General features: G+C 35.7%; 2 protein-coding genes across 7 annotated transcripts; both read right to left on the reverse strand.

Annotated features, from left to right (window-relative positions):
* Positions 1-6724: 6724 nt before the first annotated feature.
* Positions 6725-8264, reverse strand: LOC100252531 (dehydration-responsive element-binding protein 3). The gene has a single exon (XM_002280519.5). It carries the CDS (start codon positions 7851-7853, stop codon positions 7053-7055), a length of 801 nt encoding a protein of 266 aa, XP_002280555.2. The 5' UTR covers positions 7854-8264; the 3' UTR covers positions 6725-7052.
* Positions 8265-13405: 5141 nt separating this feature from the next.
* LOC100247423 (uncharacterized) lies at positions 13406-21023 on the reverse strand. Of its 6 annotated transcripts, none has more exons than XM_019222987.1 (13): positions 20610-21023; positions 20388-20531; positions 18739-18800; positions 18559-18621; positions 18203-18335; positions 17792-17993; positions 17610-17666; positions 17043-17147; positions 16733-16861; positions 15297-15346; positions 15090-15187; positions 14641-14925; positions 13406-14007 (listed from the first exon to the last, which is right to left on the reverse strand). In XM_019222987.1, exons 3-13 carry the CDS (start codon positions 18784-18786, stop codon positions 13510-13512), a joined length of 1668 nt encoding a protein of 555 aa, XP_019078532.1. In that variant the 5' UTR covers positions 18787-18800; positions 20388-20531; positions 20610-21023; the 3' UTR covers positions 13406-13509. The 6 variants fall into 6 exon arrangements, with proteins under 6 accessions (XP_019078532.1, XP_059596661.1, XP_010656276.1 ...); XM_059740678.1 differs by having other exon boundaries at positions 18739-18858; XM_019222990.2 differs by having other exon boundaries at positions 13856-14020.
* Between the last annotated feature and the right edge of the window lie 373 nt (positions 21024-21396).

Raw genomic sequence — 21396 nt, forward strand, 5'->3', positions numbered from 1 at the left:
AAAACAAAGGACATGCAACAAGGATTTGAAAGAAAAGATAAACCCTACCTTTTCTTCACTAAAATGACCCACCAACAGATTTCAAGATAGAAAGCATATCTCCATAAAGTAATGCATGGTAGATGATGCTATGGTATGGAAGGTTTAATTAAAGAAACTTTAAGTGGTTAAGATTTAAGCCTGCAACTGCATTAAGCTATGAATGAATGTTCTTAAAAGCTTATTCAATTAAGATTTGACCCATATCAAACAAATACTTTTTTCTTTTTCTTTTTTTCAAAAAATGTTAATGGTTGTGTCCCAAAAATAAGGATATGTGTACTGATTAAACTGTTTTTACTTTTTAGCTAATCATGATGGTGCTGATGCTTTTGGATTAAAACAAAGTATCATGATTAGAAGCTAATGATTTCTTCCTCTATCTTTAATTTAAAAGCATGGAATGATGTTCCTTGTTTTTATCTTGAGGTGGGCCAAAAAGGTAAATTTTTGTTTGCTTCTGAATTGATTATTTAAGAGACATCAAAGGTAAAGAAAGTCCCAAGGAGCTAGGCATGACTTCCATTACTTTACTTTACACCTTTTACTTTGGTGGAATTCCATCCTTCCAAGAAGGGGGAGACTCCTGTAAATTGAACAAGTATTAAATTAGCAGTTGCAGCAAAAGTTATTAATGATATGTTAAAAAAAATAAAAATGGGGGCAGAATCATCAATAAAAAAAGACCCTAGATTGTGGGGTTTGTCAATCTTTTAAGATGTAGTATAGGTTTTGACTTCAAGATTTTTTTGGAGACAGCCACTTGCCTTCATCACCATTGCTTGTCATTCTTCTTTATGCGTTGGCTCTGAAGAAACTTATATTTTTAACAGAAAAGTGAAAAAAAAAAAGGCAAAAGAACACTAGTCTCCAATATCTATTGACTGATTTAAAGATGTGTGCCCCCCAGGTAAGATATATCAACTTGCTGATTTTCCCATTTAAGCCTGGTGGTAGGTGGAAGTGCCATCACTGTAGATGGATAAAGTGGCTTACCATGCATACACTTTTGTTTTGTGCTTGCTGACTAGTGATTCATGTGGCCATGGCAATGGCAAAATTTGGAAAAAAAAAAAACCCAGTTGAGTAGACATGGGAAATATAGACTCTATAGCTCCATTTTCTAGGGAATCAAACAACACAAATCTTTCTATTATATATATAGTAGAGTCCAGGTAGTTTGCCGTTTCTTGGGCATGGAAGCATATTCCAAATTTAGGCTCAAGATCACCTTGGGTTTCATTTGATTCAAGGGGAAGCCTATACTTTCTCCATCACACTTTTTCCTCATCGAGCCAATGCATCCTTTATACACATCTGCTTGAGGTACACTACCTTTGGATAATTATGGCCATTGTTAGCTGTTTTGATTCTTATCATGACCTTCCAAGAAGGTGCCTTGGCTTACCTTATCTCAGCACTGAACCCTTTTTTTTTTCTCAAAGAGTTGAACCAGTAAATCCACTGAAATTGACTGGTAATGCTGATTTTAATGAGACACGAGCCTTAAATTTGAAGCCCCTTCAACACTTTAAGGACTGGCCAGTGCTGAATGTGTCTTGAAGATCACTTCGAAATTATGAGAATGAGAGGCTTCTTTCCGTAGTTTGGTAAGAATACTTTCCATGGCTGATAAGTGACACATCAACTATTGAGGAATTAATTAAAGAAGACTGTTGAGGAACACTTATTACCATGTCTTGTACACATTGTATTAATTGGATGGCCTCTAGGCTAGAAGTTGCTGATATTGATGTATCGATGTCAAGCGGCTGGTACACCTAACTCAATATTGTTATGGATACAACAAATTGATCAAATTCTAAATTCATGCACAAGTTTGATTTGCGGGTACTGGGAAATTATTTTTAATCCTTGATTGTCTGAGATTAGTTGATTAATTAATCATATGTAAAGAACTCGATCATGGTTAATTATAAAGAAATTAATCAACCACCAGAGACAAGATATGAAGCTTCTAAATATTATGAAATGATTCAAACAGAATAAGAAAAAGGAGTATGAATATATTACAATTAGGGTTTCAGTGGTGGGTGTGGTTTCATCATTGTTGGGGCATGGTCTAGAATGGCCACATAACCCAACTGATCAATCTATATTCTAATAAAAACCAGGACCCATTGCTTTAATCCTATTGTCTTCTGTAGAAAAAAAGGAGGGCCCTCATATGATCCCTTGCACTCATTGCGTATAGAAGCTGCAGACATGTCCCAAGGGGAGTAGGAAGAAGGGTAAGCCTCAAAAAAAAAAGAAAAAAAAAAAAGAAAAGAAAACACAAATATAACCTTTCAAAAAGGCAAGGTGCTAATGCCCTCTAGGGTTTTTGAAGTACCATCAAATCATACCAACCACCTGGAAAGGTTTTATATCAAAACCACAAACCATGGAATAAATACCATTTAATTCCTTCCAGACTATCTCATTTCCATGTGTCTTCATATGCTTTAGGACAAGTCGTGTAGCAGCTTGAATTAATATTAGTCGACATCTTTCTCCCTTAATAGTTCATACCATATGTGATATCTCAGATAACAAAAGAAAGTTATTATATATATATAAACTCCTTTTAATCTTGTTGACACTTTTTAAAATTGTGAGATCTCTTTGGATTCAAAGTAAACAATATCTATATGGTTGAATGCGGATAATTAGAAATTATATCAAAACCGATCTTTAACCCTATATGGGGTGTTTATTCTTATATCAAATAGAGAAAAAAGTTATTATATACATATATAGTTCTTTTAATCTTGTAAACGCATTTTAAATCATTTAAAGTCTTTTTAGGTTAGAAATAGTATACCATATCTCACAAGATAGTTAACAAGTTAATATCAAAACTTATAATATCATTATCTATACTATTATTTATACGAATATTGCGATCTTAGGTTATAAATGAGTTAGAAAAATGACTTCTAACAATGAAAAAATATATATATAAATGAGCTAACCATGATGTATGAATGGAGAGAGGATATATTCCTTTGCTCGTTTGCCCTTGTTTGGAGTCGATTCCTTTTGTACTAATCAATTTTTAAAACTTCATAATTAAAATAATCGAACCCCATTAATTAAAATATTTTTTTCAGCCTGCCATTTTTATCATTATTTTTCTAACCCTTCACCATCATCAACTTGCAAATGCAACAAACCAGGCTTGGTCAATAGCAGCGCGTGCAGCAGCTGCAGGGAAGCATGTGCCATGGAATCCCATTCATTAAACAAAAAGTGTACCCTAATGAGAATTTTATACTATAATCATATGTAAGTTAGCAAACATTAAAAAATGATTTGACTTGGAGTCTTGCCAATTAAAAGGCAAATCACTTTAATATATGTTGCTGAAACAGTATATTCTGTTGGCTAATCTGCAACTAGGACAATCAAAGGAGGATTATTATAATAATGATGCGATTAGCGTCACTAATTATGTATATTATGACGCGAGTGATCGGGAAGTTCGGGATTATAATTCACTCTAACGACGAGAAGATCGAGCTTTTTTTTCTTTTTAATTTAGTATTTTATGCACAGACTAACAGGTAAAGGACCCTAATGATTTCTATATAGTTTAATTAGTACCTTAAGTATTGTATCGATCTTCGATGTATTGAAATCATATACCATATAAAACTATACGGAAAATTCAGGTATGCGGACTATGCGAAATTCTTAAATTATGAGTCCTGATCAATCCCTTCGCTGAATAATATACATCGGAAGGTCAACTTTGTATTAAAATGCACGTGTAAGCGTAGGATGGAAAATCAAAATTAACTAAGTGTTTCATAAGAAAAGCAAGTTATTATTGGAATTGATGAGGCTAAATACCTCTTACTCAATCCTTCTGATTAACTGGCCCCATGAGTATATTAATCTAGAAGAGTAATGAAAGATAGATATAAACACCATTGATTAAATTAATGACAAGATTAAAAAAAAAAAATTTAAGGTTGGCTTCTAGATCAGTACTAAAAAATTAATGCCCAATAAGAATAATCTTTGCAGTGATCGAGCCAACTTACCGAAACTTGTTCCTCGAAGTATAAGATGAATAATTTTTCTAACAAATATTGCTGCAAGATTTAAGGTTTCCCAATTTCCAATCATGTAAAATAATAGCTATGATGTTTGTTGCTGTCCTTTAGCTTTGCTGTATCATGTGTGTGGTGAAGAACAAGAAGAAGATCAAGTAAATGATATTAAATATATATAAATAAATGAAGGAGGAAGGAGACAAGAGAGGTAGGGTAAGAAGTGGGGTTCAGTCTATTGCTTTGCTCACGTCTCACAGCTATGTGATGGGGCCATGAGGGTTTGAACTCCATTTTTGTTTCTGAAAAAGTTGATGGATCGCTGTTCAATAATGCAGAGATGTTTCCAAGTGGGTTCATTTTTGGGTGTCCTTTTCTTTCTTTTCTTTTTTTCCTTCTTCTTTTTATTTTAGGTTTGTGTTTGTTCTAGATGGAAAAAGTTTTTCTTTGTAATGAAGTCCATTCCTCAATAACTTTTGTGTTAAGGAAGTTAGCTAATCAATACTAGGAAAGGAAAATAATTCACTATATATAAACAAATAAAAAATATCTAAAAAAATCAAGGGTTCTTCCAAGAAAATGTAAGAATTACTGGACAAGAGATTATTGGGTTAAAGATAAAAACCCAAGTTATGTTTGGTCTAGAAAAAAAAAAAAAAAAAAAAATTAAAGAATTTTTTTATATTTAATTATTCCATGAAAAACATAAATAAAATAAAATATAATTAAAACTAATTAAAAATATATATTTTTTATTTTTTATTTTTTATTTTTTTACATTTTTCCTTGACCTTAAACTAAACATACCCTTAAAAAAGAGGCATTTGGCTAGGGTTTTATGAATCCAAAACCGATTTTAAATTATGATAATTGATCAGAGTAAATAGACTCACTTTCCATGCAGTGGGATGCATGGAAAACTGACCAGAATATGGGGTCACAGAGCCTTTTTTTGATCCTGGGTTCTGCAATTTCTCAACCTTTTTTTTTATACACATTTCAATAGATCTCTGACCAGTCCTTCCTCTTTACCCCTAATCAAGATGACATACCATGGGACCCTTCCCACATTACCTCACATTTTTTTTCTTTGGGGGGTTGAATTTTTGTTCCCATCCCTCTCATATTTTCTTCAAAACCAAACATGCCCACCTTCAATTGTATTTGAATTTTTCTTTCCTCTTTTGCTGAATTGATAAAAGACAATAAAAAATTACAATGTGGTAGGTAGTCTAGACACCTCTTTGGGTTCTCAATCATTATTTTAACAATATTATTAAGTAAAAGAATATCACCATCAATGTGATTTAGACTTAATCTCATTGTGACATCTGTCTGATAGACTTCTCAAAACTTAATTTCTGATTTTGCTTTTCCTCCAAGAAAGTTTACCTTTTTCTTGAGAAAGTTTCTTAATTTTTGACCACATTGTTCTTGTGAAAAACGATTTGAATCCAAACAAAGTTGAGATGGGAAAAAAATGACATGGTACCTCAATTTTTCATGTGAAGTGAAATGTGGGTATGAACCCTTTAAATAAGGGAGCATGGCCTAAATGGAGGCCCTACAAGGATTAATGGAATCCAAACAACCCCTCAAAACCCTAATGTTAATAGAGCCATGTTCACATTAAGAAAATGGACTTTAGCTAAATTTTAACAGATACCCTTTTTATGCTTTAAATTGCAAATGCAAATGCAATGTTGAGTCTCCATCCATAGTTTATGATTAATTTCTTTGCTGAGTGGTAGTTGAAAGGCCACTTTCCAAGGAATAAGCCCTTCTAACCAACAGTGGAATATACACAAATACACAAAGATTTAATCACTTGAATTACCACAAAATAGGTAACTACCTCCCTCATAAAATTTCATGAAAAGTAGGATTCATAATTGTTTCCAATTTGAGCATTAAAATATGAGAAAATGACAAATAAAAAATAATTTTTGAACTCCATATTTGTGACATGAGTCATGAACCTATTGGTTGAAGATATCATTATTAATGCATAGGAATAAATTCGGTGGTCCATATATGAACCAACCATCTTGCATGATTGTATGAAATTTGTTGCATAGTGTAAATACTAAAAACAATGTGATTGTTCAAATATCTATAGCAATTATGCCCATAAACCACTTTGGCTTCTTTCGCCCTTTTTCATGCATTAGCCATGCTCGATTTCTTGTTTCCTACCTCCAAATTACAAACCCAATTCTTATATCGGGTTTTCTATTATTATTATTTTATTTGAAAATCAATTGATATCCAAAAAAACCGATATCACATCCTTCGAATATGTGATATGTTTGGAGACTTTTGTCAAAAGCATAATATTCTTCTGTCTTAACATCAACCACACAAACCTAAACATTTTTGTGATAGAATCCTACCATCACATCTCAATTTAGCAAAACTTAAAATTGTCTAAGAGAATTGGAAATGAACTTCTTAAATTCAAGCAAGGCTCCAAAAGAAACATATGTATATATGAATATGATGCTAAAAAAAAGGAACGACAATGTGAAAATAATGGAGAGTAGAGAGAGAGAGAGAAAAGGACAGATATTGGGTTTGACCTCTTCCATTTTATGGAGGAGAGAGAGATGAAATCTAAAGATCAGAACTGAGAAGTACCTTTTTAGCTAGTCTTCATTATTCAGAAAGTAAAAATAACAAACAATGGCAAAATCTGAGAGAGAGAGAGAAGGAGAGAGGTTTATCAAATTTGTGGCTACAAGAACTGGGGTTTATCAGAGGTTTCATCCTCCTTCCTCTATTATCAAACTGTACAGTTGTGATCATTGAGAAGAGGAATATTTCATAGACTGAAAGCAGGTATTGAGCCCTCCAAAATGAAAATTGTAAAGGGGGGCTGACATTAAAATGAAAACATAGATAAAGAAGAGTTAAAAACCCCAAAAGGGGGAAAAAAGCACACACCATTATCTGGCATTAATATTCCCACAACAAAGCTTCGAAGCTGGTTGGAATCAGAGTATCTGTTATTGGCAAGTGTTCGGAAAAGTAGCCACAATCATCAGCTGTGTGCAACCACGGGGGAGGATAGAGCCACCCATCCACCGAGTCAACGAAAACGAAGTCGTTGCCTGACTCGGGCGTTTCGAAACTCGTTCCTAGACTTGGTAGCTCCACAATCTCGCCCAGTTCCTCTGGGGTCGACGCGTCTGAGGTCGATATCAGGGAGGACATGGAAGATGACGATGTTATGGCCATTGATGATGATGATGAAGATGGTGATGGTGATGGTGATGGTGATGGTGATGGTAATGATGATGAAGATGATGATGATGATGATGATGATGATGATGGGTTGAGGTGCTCCATTGAAGCAGCTTTTGCAGCGGCGGCTTGGACGTCTCGTGGGGAGGAGGAGGCGGGGCGAGGCAAGGAGGAGGCGAGTTCTGGGAAGTTAAGAATGGCGGAGTTGCCTTTGATGCTCAAGGCGGCAACGTCGTGGGCACGAGCGGCCATTTCGGGGGTGGAGAAAGTGCCCAGCCATATCCGAGATTTTTTGCGAGGCTCGCGAATTTCAGACACCCATTTGCCCCAAGTCCGCATTCGGACCCCTCTGTACACTGGGTGCTTGCTGCTATCTCTTCCTCTTTTGGGTCTCTCCTGATCTGGGTCCGACGTTTTGGACCTTTTAGCTGGTGGGTTCTGTATTCCGGATGAGGATGGTGAAGATGAAGAGTTACTGCAACACTCCGTTTCTGAGTATGCTTGCTCTGCCATTGCTAATGGCGATGTCCCCAGAAGCTTGATTTGCTTTGCTGTTAAACCCGCAGCAAACAGAAACAAAGTTTTGGTTTTTCCTCGATAAGTCCCTGTGCTTTGTCTCAGTATAGCACACTGTAGTCTGTAGAGTTGGTCGATATCTTGATTCCTCACACTACAGAGAGAGAGAGATAATAATAATAATGAGGATAAGGAGAGCTACAGAGTAAGCTGCAGATGTAGCTAGCCTACAAGGCTCAGTGTATATATATAGAGAGAGATCAAAGAAGAAGACCGATGAGTGATGGTACGCTCAGTAAATGTATACGTGTGCTTGCGAGAGAGAGAGAGAGAGAGAGGGGGGTCGCAGAAGGGAGGAGAGAAGCAGATAGAAATCAAGGGAAACGTGCCCTTACAAAGGGACCCTCACAACCGACCTGGCCTTTTGGCCATCATTTATTAATGAATGAAGCAGCCCATAACACTCACACACGTATTGGCCACGATAGAAATCCCTAAGAGACGCACTCAGAACCCAAAGGGTCTCACCACGCCCCATACAAAATCTCCCCACGGTTCCTCTGCCCACTACCCAACATCACAGCCGTCTATGGGGTCTCTCTGTCCTCGGTGCTTTCAAGTTTCATCTCATCTCCTCTCTCCTCACTTTCGTACTACTCCTCCTACACTCCTACCACTTCCCCACCCCCCTTAATTAAATTTCTTTCTTTGTCCATTTTCACACCTGTCTATCCTGCACAGTGTTCATGCCATGTAAATCATGCTCCAAACCCAAACACTCCCTCACCAACCCCTTCCAGTTTCCTCCATGTGGGTGCGGCTGCCTCTTGCCTGCTTTCACTCACTATTCCCATTTCACAAACCTCTCCTCCTCTTCTTCTTCTATTAGTTAACTTTCCTCTCCTCATGGATTTTATTATCCCTCTTCATGGGTATGAAGCATTGATCCCTATTCCCCATTCCCATTATTATGCTCTTAAATTGAGTCTTCCCTTTTATCTGCTAAAGGGCATGCTACATTTTCATTAATATGTTCAGTGACACTTTTTTTTTTCTTTTTTAATTTTGTAAGAAATTAGGATATTAATTGATTAAGTCTGGTGAAAGATGAAAGCCTTTTGACCAAAAAATAGTATTAGTTAATTTTGCTTTTCTCTGAAAGTGCAAGACAGAGACATTCGGGGGTTATAGCGCGTCACCATGCTTCATAACTCGTACCACCAAGTCTTTATTGTTTTGTCCCAGCACCACAGCTCCCCCAAACTGGACTTCATCAATAACCCATTGTGAAGGATAATTTAATTTAATTTTAATTTCACAAATACATTAACTACAGTCCATTTTTGTGGAAAACCCACATCCCTGATTTCAAGAAAAAAAACGAAAAAAAAAAGAGAAGAATTTACATTTGAGTTTTTCTTACTAAGAGAAGAGGGAGGGGGGCGGGCGGGCGGGGGCAAGGACATAACATAAGAAGTCATGACTACCCTTTACTTGAATTTGCTTTCAGAGGCACCCTACCTCTAAATTAAGGACACACAACATCACTTCAAATGTCATCAAGGGGGCCCTTTGCATGGTTGTAAAACTGGATTATGATCTTCTTTTTCAAGACTAAATAGTCTGGAGGCTGGAGCCATGGAATGGAAAGGTGAAGACAAATCCAATTTAGCACTCAAATTTCCCAAGAAATGGTGTAATCATAAAATCTGGGTTACAAGATGTTGTTCCATATTCACCTAAAGGGTGTTGAGAATAAGTTGAAATGTACCTGTACACTGAGCTGTTGAGAGCGATATCTTGGTCCATAATAATTAAATTCATTCCGGTCCATTTTGGAATATGTCCGTACTTGGGACCTAGAATAATACAACTACATTCCACGGCCACAGATTAGTAACCTATGGTTGACAAATGGCTACAATGGTGGGTCACATTGGGTCCTTAATCACTGGACTTTAGCATGAACTCAACCTGATTAATCAGACTCTTGGAACCAAGAAGTCTGCTTTTAATCATTGTGGGCTTTGGAGACATGGGGTGGATCCAATCCTACATTTCATCCTTGCTTTCTTCCCTGTTTAATTGTCAGGAAACTTCCGATTTTTTCCTTCTGTATTCTTGGTCCTTTTGCAGATATTTATTCTATGATATGCATATGACAAGAAGATCAATATTCTTGTGTGTGGTTTTTTGTGAATGATGAGAATATTTTTGGTTGATTAATCCCACAATACTAAAAGGAAGAAAACCCATTTATATATGTATTGATATGAACTACTCTGCAGAAACTGGGCTTTTGAGGCTTTTGTTTCATGTTGAGTTTTGAGTATTTTTCCCCTTTTTGCTGTTTTACAAAACTAAACCACTCTGTCAAACTTCCAAAACTATGAAAAGGGCCAAATTCAAGCAAAAAAGGGTCTAGTTAATGTCATCTGAATCCAATCCACTTCCATTTGGTCCCCATTTGTTTTCTTTTGCACTAAGCCAGAAGCACTAGTGGGTCAAAGCAAGTATTGGGTGAGTACTATTCCAATGAATTCTGGGGATGCTGAATGGATACACAGAAGCCCAAAGCAAAACCCATGTTTTAAGACCAGATTCAACTACCATAAGAGTTGAAGATGAACCCTCATCTCCATCTCCCCCATCTCAAATTCTTCACATTCTTTTGGGATAAGAAAGAAGATAAACCCTCTGTTAAATTCAGAAGTGTCACCTTCACATTCAATAGCGATACTTACAGTTTGTTTTGGTAAGTACTGTTAAATTAAATTAGAGGGCAGTACTGCTTTACTACACACCACACCCCCTCTTCACAGAACCTAACATATTTGTTGCACTGCAGGGCTGCTTTTGGTTGCTCTTCTCTCTACACATTTTCCCTCTTCTGGCCTTCCAATTGTACTGTAAAAACTAGACTTCTTCAAAGATGGGCTACTAATTACTAGAGCTAGCTGTAAAATCATCCATTTTGAAAGGGAAGTGTAACTCCCATACTTATATTTCTTCCATCAGTATTCTCAGGCTCAATAGTTACAGAATCACAAGATGGCATCAGATATATACTTGGTATCTACTGGTTTGGGTTGGGGTGGGGAGGAAGGCCTTGGAAGCAGTTTCAAAAAAAAAAGACTATCATTTTGGTTGAAAAAGAGTTAGTCAGGATTTAGAATGGATGATTGGACATTAGGGCATGGGATATTCTTTGAGCATTTTGTTATTTTCTTGAGAATGTAATGAACAAATGTACAATGGTTCTTCTCCTTTATCCAGATTCAGTAGATGTACCACCACCCATACTCAAAAGCTGTCAAGCCCTCACAAAAGGTATTAATACAGGCACTGTTCTACTGTGGGTTTATCTTCATAGTTTTTCAGAAAAGGACGTATTGCTACCTAGGTTCTTGATACCATAAGATAAAGAAGAAAATCATGGCTCTGGTTTTCAGCATTTAATTCACCAGCTATCTTCTTCATTCACTCATTGGCTTGGCTTGCATTATTATTATTATAATTGTACCGGTTTTTGGAATATTGAAGACCATGTAATGCCAGTCCACAGTCCACACCCACATCATAGGTTACCAGACTACACAGTTGTTTCTTTTATTCCAAATAGCTTAGTGCTTGTTTGGATCTTGAATTTTTTTTTTCTTCCTATTTTATTATGATGGAGAATGGGAAGTAAAAGAATCCATAGTGGGAACAAAGAGACAACTCACTATGTTTCATCTCAAAGGTTTAAAAAATGGAAAGGCTTTTTCTTATTCACTTATGCCTCACTTTCTTGATTTCCTTCAATTTGTTAGGTTTCTTTCAATTTCTTATTATCGGCGTTTGACAGTATTTTGTCTAAATAATAGAGGCAAGTACTAAATGATAATAAAAAAAAAAATTAAAGATTCGTTGTACAATTTTTATCAAAATAATGTTGTCATGAATTAGATATAAAAACATTGAAGTCAAAATCGAATCATGTTTTTTCTTCGTATGCTCTGTTTTTCAATTTTTGATAACCAAACATAACTTAAGAAAATTTAATATGTGTTATAATGAAGTCGTATTCATCGTAATTCACTCATGAGATAGAAACCCGGATTTTTGGATTGGGTATCATGCTCAACCCTAACCCTAATTTAATATAGCCTATACCTTGAAAGGCTTGAAGAGGGTGAATCTTATTTGCCATTTTGCCTAGAACAAGGCTAAGTTCATCTTTAGGCCATTATTTATTGAATGATATTGTAGGGCAGTTGGCTATTTTTGTGATAGAGCATTGAAATGGAAGCGGCTTAGTTAATGGGCTGGGGACACTTTGGGCCTACTAGAATTTATTGTGCTGACGGGGGGAACAAGGCATCGGATGGGCTTTAACATACATGAATGAGCATATGGGCCCATTCATTTTTCTATGATCATGTGAAAAACACAACCACTCTAGTATGTCCAATGAATTGATGATTTGGAAACATCTTTTCACACTCCCCATTCATTATTCTTGTGATTTGGGGGGCCTATAAAACTAAACCAAATGGAGAAACTTGATGATCTGAGCATTTTATGAGGCTTGAACATGATGGGGCCCTCATTGATGGCTTCAGCGTCTGGCCCATGAACATAACCAAAACTTCACCCTATTCTGGTTTTTAATCAAAAGAGGCTTTAGTGTTTTCCCAGTATTTTTCACCAGAAGTATCCCTTCTGTAATAATGCACTTCAAAGTTGGGCCTTCTTCAAGGCCCATCAAGGACCTACAGAGAGAAGCACAATGCAGAATAGTAATCACAATTTATGATTGGAAGTTTCCCTAACAGTTTGCACAACAATGGCTAGACAATAATGGGTAGATGAGTTTTAAGTCATTGTGTTTGGTTGAAAAAGGTACTTTAAAAAACAATTTTCTCACATTTGGTTTATATAATTAAAATTAATAAAAAGCTTATATATTTTAGGATTATTTAATTTTAATATATATAAAAAGGTTAAATACGCGAAATTTTTTTTAAAATAGTATATAAAATAATTTGACTTCAAATTTATTTTTTGTTATCCTTCACTATTTTCTTTCCCTCACATTTTCCTTCAACCATTTTAAGAACCAAACATAACCTTAGGATTTTATCGAGTTGTATAAAAAATAAAAAATAAAAACCGACCCAGTTTTGCATATGCTTTGAGTTTGGTTCAATCCTCCTTAGTTCACTAGCTTCTTTTGGGAAGCAAGTTCAATTCTGAATTGGACGTTACTGAAAATACAAGATCAAAAGAAGCTTTACCAATGCTAGCTATAGAAAGTGTAATAAAATATTATTGTTCTTGGCAAAACTTTGAAGTAAGGACAATAAAGGGAGCATTAGAAGCAAGCTTTTTGAAGTTGGCAAGTGCAGGTGCGTCCAAAAAGATAAAACGGACTTAGATGACATTTGTTTTTTTTCAAAAAACAAATGTCATCTAACTTTTTATATTCAGTTAAAAATATTTTGTTGATATTAACTAATATAATTAAAGTAAATTTGTTATCAATAAGTTTAGTTTAATTATGTTGATGAATGTTAATAAGTTACTTTTAATTGAATAGAAAAAACAAAGTATTTTGACTTTTTCTATTCAAACCAAAAAGTCTTTTTGAAGTGTGTGAATTACTACTTCCTCATTCTCTCCTCTGTTCTTTCTTTGTCTTCCCCAGCTCCACAAGCAGAGTCAAAAGAGCCTCGCTCATTTCACAAGCATCAGGCTCACTAAGATCCTTCTTCCCTGAAAAGTAAACCATCCAGGCATGGTCGAGCTTCAGATCTGGTTTGACAACAACTGAGCCTGGAACTTCAGCATCACGACATGTCACTAACCCATCACTCTTCTCCCCATACCTGAGTTGAAGGTGAAGTGCACAAAGAGACAGGACAGCGGATATAGGAATTACTACAGGCACCTTGCATCCTTGAACATCAGACTCTTTGCTACCAAATCTGGGAAGGGGGAGCAAGGGAAGTTCTGCATGAGCTACGTGGGACATTGTGGCAAGGACGCTTGGAGCCACACTTGCTTCAGAGTGAAAGGAGATAAGAGGGATGCATTCAGGGAGCTTGTGATTCATTATGAACTCCCTCCTCTTCTCGTATGTGAGGTCCTCCAATGCCTGAATGTCACCCTACAATAAACCACTGAAATATTCACAAGGTGGGAAATATAAGTGTGCAGTGTGACCCAAAAAATATTTGAAGACATGACACTAGGAAACAAAAAGAAAGCTTTGGGAGGAACCTCGTGACAACAAATAGTCATAATATATCCCTCCCTAGCTGGAATGAAGGTGATAAAATTTTTAAGCCGTTGGTTTGAAAATCTGAGTTGAGAAGGTTGGCATTTTTTGATTAACCAACAAATGTGTCATCCCAATATGGATACAAGGTGTTATAATCCCAAGACAACAGACATGTAAGCACAACCCTGACCCTTCTTTTCCTCTAAGATCCGTGTTAATGAAATTGAGATGAATAATTTCAACTTAATCAGTAGCCCATGAGAATCTGAGCTATTTCTGTAAGCAGCACAACTTACTGTTCTTGATTAGCTCTTCTTAAATTTTCAGATAAAATTATTTATCAGTTCTGGAGTCCACACAGTAAGGATATATTAATTGGCATTTGATATTGAGCAATTTCCCCGAGTCTAGATGAGCTGTAAGTTAACCTACATAGAAGTTTGAGTTTTCCAGGCCTTAAATACATGTGTTCTCCCACAAAAACCAAGTCAACCAGTCTTGGGCAAAGAAAAAAGTTACCTTAATTAACTTGCATATCAAAAACTCCAAGATCCTCCGGGTTTCCCTGTCAGCAATCTGGCCTTCACGAAGAATATCAGAAGCTAAGGGGGTTCCACCGTATGGGCTCTGCACCAAAGCTAATCCAGCAACTTTGTCCTTTAAGTCAGACCAGTACATAGATAATGCAGCTGCTGCATCAACCCCACCCTTGCTGTGCCCAAGCAAGATCACACACTTTCCAGATCCCCAGTAAAGTTCTTCAATGTATTGCTTCAGTTCCCAAGCATTATGCTCTACAGATGCCTTCATAAAGTTATGGCATTAACTATTGTAAAGCAAGAGAATTGCAAAAAATAAAGTAAAAAAAGCAGATCGCAAGAGCAAATCTGCCATTGTTGGGTATGAGGAAGTATATCATTCCATGGTGAATCTTACTCGAATAAACTTATGGAGAAATTTTTGTTTACCTCACTGTGAATTTTGGCAATATGGCAAGCTAGACCCATCTTTGAAAAGAACTTCTTAGTGTTCACAAAATACAATGGACCATGATTGCCAAAAAGGCCTGACAAATGAGAATTTAAAATACAAGCAGTTACATTCCAAATGCAAACATTGGCATACAAACCAAAAAACAAGTTCAGAATTCCAGAATAAAAGTATCTTTTTTATACCTGGAATTAGTAGATAGACATATGAGTTTGGGAGCGTGTGCTTTCCATTCCTAAAGAGCAAAACAACACAAAGTGCAGGTGATTAAACTTATAAACAAATGGTCAACAAGGTAAAGAACAGAGGATAATTTCAATGGTGAAAAACAGATCTAGTGACCATTCAAGCATACACATTTAAGTAAGCAAGTTATCAATGAAATAGAAGGAATTTGATATGACATCATAATGAATTTTCATAATAATAACTAAGATCCAATCCAATCCAACTGTTCTGTTTTAATCAAGACATCTAGGAAAGGGCAACACAGACATAGCCTCCATGCAAGAGATTTAAAGTCTGTTTGGGAGTAATTATAGTAAAAGCACTTTTGGTCCATAACACTTTTTTGAGTAGAGCTTCCACTGCAAAAGCTTTTACAAAGAATTGCATAGGGCTTGGATATAAGAGTGCGTTTGGCAAAGATTTTCATAAGTATTTCTAGCATTTTTAATACTTGAAAAATAAAAATTTTCAAGTGTTAGAAATACCAAAAACACTTTCCAAAATCACTACCAACGCACTCTAAATTTTCAAAAATAAGTGTTTTTCATAGTGCTTTTGGCAATGTGTTATATGATAAAAAGGTGAGTTTTGGAAGAAGCATCTGCCAAGTAATTGTGTCTTTAGCAATGTGTAATACGATTAAAAAGTGATTCTTGGAAGAAGCATCTACCAAATGATTGTCTAGGAATCACTTCAAGTGATTCTCCAGATTTTTAAAAGTGATTTTCAAATGTTTGCCAAACACCTAATTTCTATAAGGAAGTGCTTGCAAGCATCAGAAAGCGCTTCTAGCCCTCTCAAAATCAATCCCAAAAGGGCTCGTCATTGTTTCAATCATTAAGTACAACAAAGTCAGAGTAGAAGCTGGTAGAGTGTTGTCTTCTGTTTTTTTCTACCTCAAACCTGTGGTACTCTTCAACTTCACTGACATACCAGTGTCAACACAATATGACAAGAGTGTGGGTGTGGAGATCCTTTTCATGTAATATTGCCTCAGACAGACATCCTAGGTTTCTCTTAACATGAATTTTTTTGCAGGACCATGTTAGACATGCCATCCAATAAAATCATAGACAAGCTTCTCACAATCTTATACAAGGAACCAAAAAAGAAGAAGAAGAAGAAAGAAAGAAAGAAAGAAAAAGGAAAAGACAGAATTATTACCTTATGATATCTCAGTAAGATCCAGCCTAAACTTATCTCAGAGATATACACTTCCAGAAAAAAAATCCAAGAATGACCCAATCTAGGTTCTACTTAAGAGAAGGCTTTATGAACTTGATATGTAGCAAGGGAATCCTAAAGATAAAACACTATCATCACCATAACTAACAAAATAAAATTCCACGGTTAAATTTAACATGGGAAAATGGATACCAAATTAAATTGGCACCTTATCTCTCGAAGTAGTTCCAGGAATCTTGCTGTACCATCCTCCACAGGAGCCACCCCAGGAGTGCACTGCAACCATCCAATATCATCAGAAGAACCATGCAGAGTTGTCTGTACTCGAGATATAATGCTGAAGATGCCAAAATGAGAAACAATTGTTATATGAGAACCAAACCACACAATAATGATTTCACAAATACAATTAATAACACTGATTGAGAAGGAAAGATATCAACTCTAACAATAACCCGAGAGACACCGTTTTACAGTTTGACCCAACCTTTTGCAAAGTTAAAACCTAGTCTCTTTACCTACGAACTCGAATTTGCATGCATCTCACAAAACAGAAAGAATATCTCGAAGAGGCCCATGCCAACCTCCAGGCAAGTCTCATACCAAAGAATGGGAGCAGCAACCTACACCCAGATGAAGAAACTACAAGATAAATAAGAATAAAGATAATTTGTGGAACAGGACGAAATAACAAAATTCCAACACAAATCATGGCCAGTGAAGTGATCAAGTAGCTGCAATGCTCAGTTATGATACACACCTCCTAAAAACCTGAATAATTGAGACTAAGGCACTGGTAGTTGATAATTTAACAAGATAAAATGAAATAAGGAAGCAAAATAGATTAGTCAAAAACATCATTCATTTATTTAATTTAAGAATACAACTCTAGGCCCACAGTAAGGATTTTGAACTAATAACGAGAGCAAAGCTTGAATTCAATTTATACATGCATGGCTGAATCTTTATAATACAGTATTGCTAGAGAGAATGACATATATTGTGGGGCTCGAATCCTACAAGCTTAAGCTTTTAGGAAAATTACATGTCGAACATCTCATTCAAATTTTACTGTGTCTATTTACCCCAATTCATGCCCTATGGGTCTATGTGCCTCTCCACATGTAGACATGCAGCCAGACCTGAGGAGAGAGTGTTAGAGAGAATGATATATATTGTGGATTCAAATCCTACAAGCGTAAGTTTTTAGGAAAATTGATTGTCCAACAAGTGTCATAGAGGAGCTTAACAGGAGGAGGATTAATACCCTTGAAAAAGAAAGGAGGTGCTCTGATAACTGTAATTGCTTCCTGCAATTTGGGATCTTATATTTACATGAGATTCTTCCTTCAGGTCAAAGGCTCTTCTTTCACAGACTTCATTGCAGCTAAAACGACTTGAGTGTTGTCCACAAGAAATCATCACTGGATCCTCAGAGTATTTATTGACATCTCTTGTTACAAGATTTTCTGCAACAAGAACATCATTCCTAATTGCAGCCATCATTTTCTAAAAATAACGATAAGAAATGAACTTCAGTGTATGACAACGAAGTCCAGGTGAAATAGATATAACATCCTTTGTACTATGGACATTCAAAAACAAAATTATAGGCAGTGATGTCAAGAATCCATATCACCAAAGACATGCACAAAGATATACAACGTAAAGAACTTACCAATGAACCTAATAAATCGATGTCTTATATATGAAGTCAAGGTCAAAAAATGGGCAAAAATGTCATCCATTGACAAATAAAATCTAGGATGTTCAGCTTGAAGACCTGTGATCCTCATGGCAGGACAGGAAGCCTGATAAGAGGGTCTATATTAGACATGGAAAACCAAGCTTTCAAATAAGAATGAAATGAAACCACAATATCATTGTCAAAAATGCCAGTAGCAAAATCCATCTCACACCATTCTTTCTAACAGTGATAATAATCTGTGATAAACTCTCATGCACTATCAACCACTGATACACACCCCTCATACGGTTCATCTCTCTAAATAAATAATGCAAAATTAATCTTACCACATCCTTTCTTTGATATCTGTGTCTTTCAAAGAGGTAAGAATTGCTTGATATATGCCCCACCTGATACGACATGAAAAAAAGGGAGAGACGTTAACTAAAGATGCTACAGGATGAGAACATAAAAAATTACCTTAACATATAAGAGGTCACGTATAATAATACAGATGCTACACTCACTGTTGAAGGGATCTCAAATATTTCCCCATTGATACATGAATTGTCCATTGCTTCTTCTAGTCCTGGAAGAATGCAACAAGAATATTGTTACAGCACAAAGGACAAGAATGCAATTTCAATCTGCACCAGACCATACAAAAGGGAACTTTTTTATAAAGAAACACACAAGAACAGCATTGCAACATATAAAAAGGAAAAAAGATTTGAAGCAAGAATGTCCTAAATATAAGGAAATATCTATAATAAAGAAAGGAAAAGAAAACCAAAAAAGCAGGGCCCATCCTCCTCTAATGAACAGTATGACAACAACTTAACCCCAATTTTTTATTTACTTCTTATTTTTTATTGGAGGGAAGCCTGAAGCAAGGTAAAATCATTCAACCTCTGGAAAAAAGAAGAGCTGTAACAAAAATAGTAAGAATTTCAAAAATAAAAAATCGATTCATAACCTCTAACACAACTTATCTATACAACTCTACAGCCTTATTTGGATTGATTTTTGAGAAGTCAAAAGTTTTTTCTTAAGTTCAACAAGAGCTTCTATACACCATTTGTTAATTTAGTTCAGAGAGCTTATGACTTAAAAAAAAAAAGCTTAATATGGAAGCCAGGAAAATTATGCTTCTTGTAGAACCTTTATTTTAACTTATGCAAGAGGTTCTTTTATGTTTAATAAAACTTTTACAATACCAATATTACCCTTTAAAAATTATGACTTTTGCTTCAGCTTCAACTTTCCACTAAAGCAAAAAGTAGGTAATTATCTCAAACGAGACTTACATGAGTCAGCAGTGATCAAATGTCATAGAGGAAAAGAATCACAATAGGCTTGAAATAGTAATGTTTCTTCAAATTAGCAGTTCAATTTAAATTTTGGAATGACATAAAAACATTAGCATTCCCAAAGAATAGGAGAAATGGCAAGCAGTAATGGGACTGAAATACTTGATCCTTGAGAAGACTGAAGAAAAGAAAAGGAAGTAGCTAAAGCCACTGCTCAAAGAAAATAGAAAATAAGTTACTGTTTTTGTAATTGTTTTTTAGAACAACTTTTTATTATCCAGAAGAAAAATACGAAAAATACGTTTGACAACCAAAAACTATTTTCTGTTTTCTATTCTTAAGAACAAAAAATATAGTATTTTTAGAAAACATCTTTCAATTGTTTTCACTTATTTTCTGAGAATTGTTTTAAAAAATAATTATGCAAACACGTAAAATAAATAAAAATAAAACATTAGATATAAATTTTTAAAAAAAATCATATTTAAAATATTAAAAATAAGTTAAAAACATTTTAGGTTTTCAAGAGAATAATTTGTTAGAATTGTTTTCGAAATAGTTACCAACTAGACATGACACCAACTTTGGCATAAGCATGAACTTCCATAAAAGTAGGAACTATAATACCAACTAGACATATAATATAAGTAGAGCCACTTGCATCCCCACATTCAACCAGAAAGACTAGTTTATGAGGTAAAGGGACTAAATCAAAATTAGAAAGTAACAGTAGCACCCAGCTGAGAATATCAAATACATCTGCAGAAAAGCATATCAAATCAGCACAATTTCTTCACTAGGCTTTCGAAACACATAACCAATGTATCAATAGTGATCACAAATCCAAATCACAGAGAGTGACTTACACTAATAAGATACACTAGAAGCCCAACAATCGAGGAGAGACCCAGATTTACAAAATCCAGGAACAGATCATTCTTCAGAAGCATAAGAAACCCATATTTAAAGAAGGAAAAAGGGGAAGTCTACATGTGCCCCATTCCCAGTCTCTGCAAAAATAAATAAATTAATGAATCGATTAATAATAAATTAAGAAGTGAGAAAACAATATGGAATATTTGAAATACCGTATGGGAAAAGAGACGTTGTGGGAATGGGGCAATGACTCCGATTGACTCTGATCCAGATGAAGCAAGCTATCTTTATCCAATTGCTCTTATTCGTTTTGGAATGGCCCACCTGAGGTCATTTCAACGCCACCCCAATATATAAATCCGAAATCAAACTAGTGGGTTTTATGAAATTTGGGATATTTTCAAAAAGCCCTCAAAATAACAAAATATTGGGTAAATCAAAGTCCCATGAACCTCCGATTTCACCGACACCATAGCTGTGAACACCAGATTCTGAGGCCTAATGAGAAAGCACCCAAAGGCAAATACACCAAATTAACAAATGGGTTTCATGAAATCTAGGGAATTAAAAAAGATCCCTTAAGAAATTGGATAAAAGCAGTCCCAGACGTCTTGAATTTAGTGACACTTTACCATATTCTGAGCCCTAAAAATAATGACATTGTTGAGTAAAATTGAGGCCATCGGGGCTTTAGGAGGACACGTGTCGGCTCCCCGGTACGCGTTCAAAGAGTAAGCCAAAGGTGGAAGACTGGAGCGGATACCCACTTTTTCGGTCAAAGCGACCGACTTCCATGGATAAGCTTAATTCTTTAAAATTGTATGCAGACAAGTGGCAAAAAGAAATATCTCTATGAAAATGCAGACACCCAAATTTGAAAGCATGTTCTTCTGTTGCCGAGATGGGAGGTTGGGTTGAGATAGACCATGTCAAGTCGGTATCCCAACCAGCTCAAGGTTTCAATACCCCTGTTTGGCTCGCGGGAAACCCACTTTGTGG

The sequence above is a fragment of the Vitis vinifera genome, chromosome 11 (genome assembly GCF_030704535.1).
Source record: "Vitis vinifera cultivar Pinot Noir 40024 chromosome 11, ASM3070453v1".
NCBI classification, from domain to species: domain Eukaryota; kingdom Viridiplantae; phylum Streptophyta; class Magnoliopsida; order Vitales; family Vitaceae; genus Vitis; species Vitis vinifera.

Excerpts from the sequence above, each read along its gene's own strand:
- LOC100252531 (XM_002280519.5), bottom strand. The coding sequence starts at position 7,853 with ATGGCAGAGCAAGCATACTCAGAAACGGAGTGTTGCAGTAACTCTTCA.
- LOC100247423 (XM_019222987.1), bottom strand. The coding sequence starts at position 18,786 with ATGGACAATTCATGTATCAATGGGGAAATATTTGAGATCCCTTCAACA. Across the intron at positions 17,148-17,609 it reads CCCATAGGGCATGAATTGGG|GTTGCTGCTCCCATTCTTTG; the intron begins GTAAATAGACAC and ends ATCTGGGTGTAG. Across the intron at positions 15,347-16,732 it reads GAACTACTTCGAGAGATAAG|GAATGGAAAGCACACGCTCC; the intron begins GTGCCAATTTAA and ends TTTGCTCTTTAG.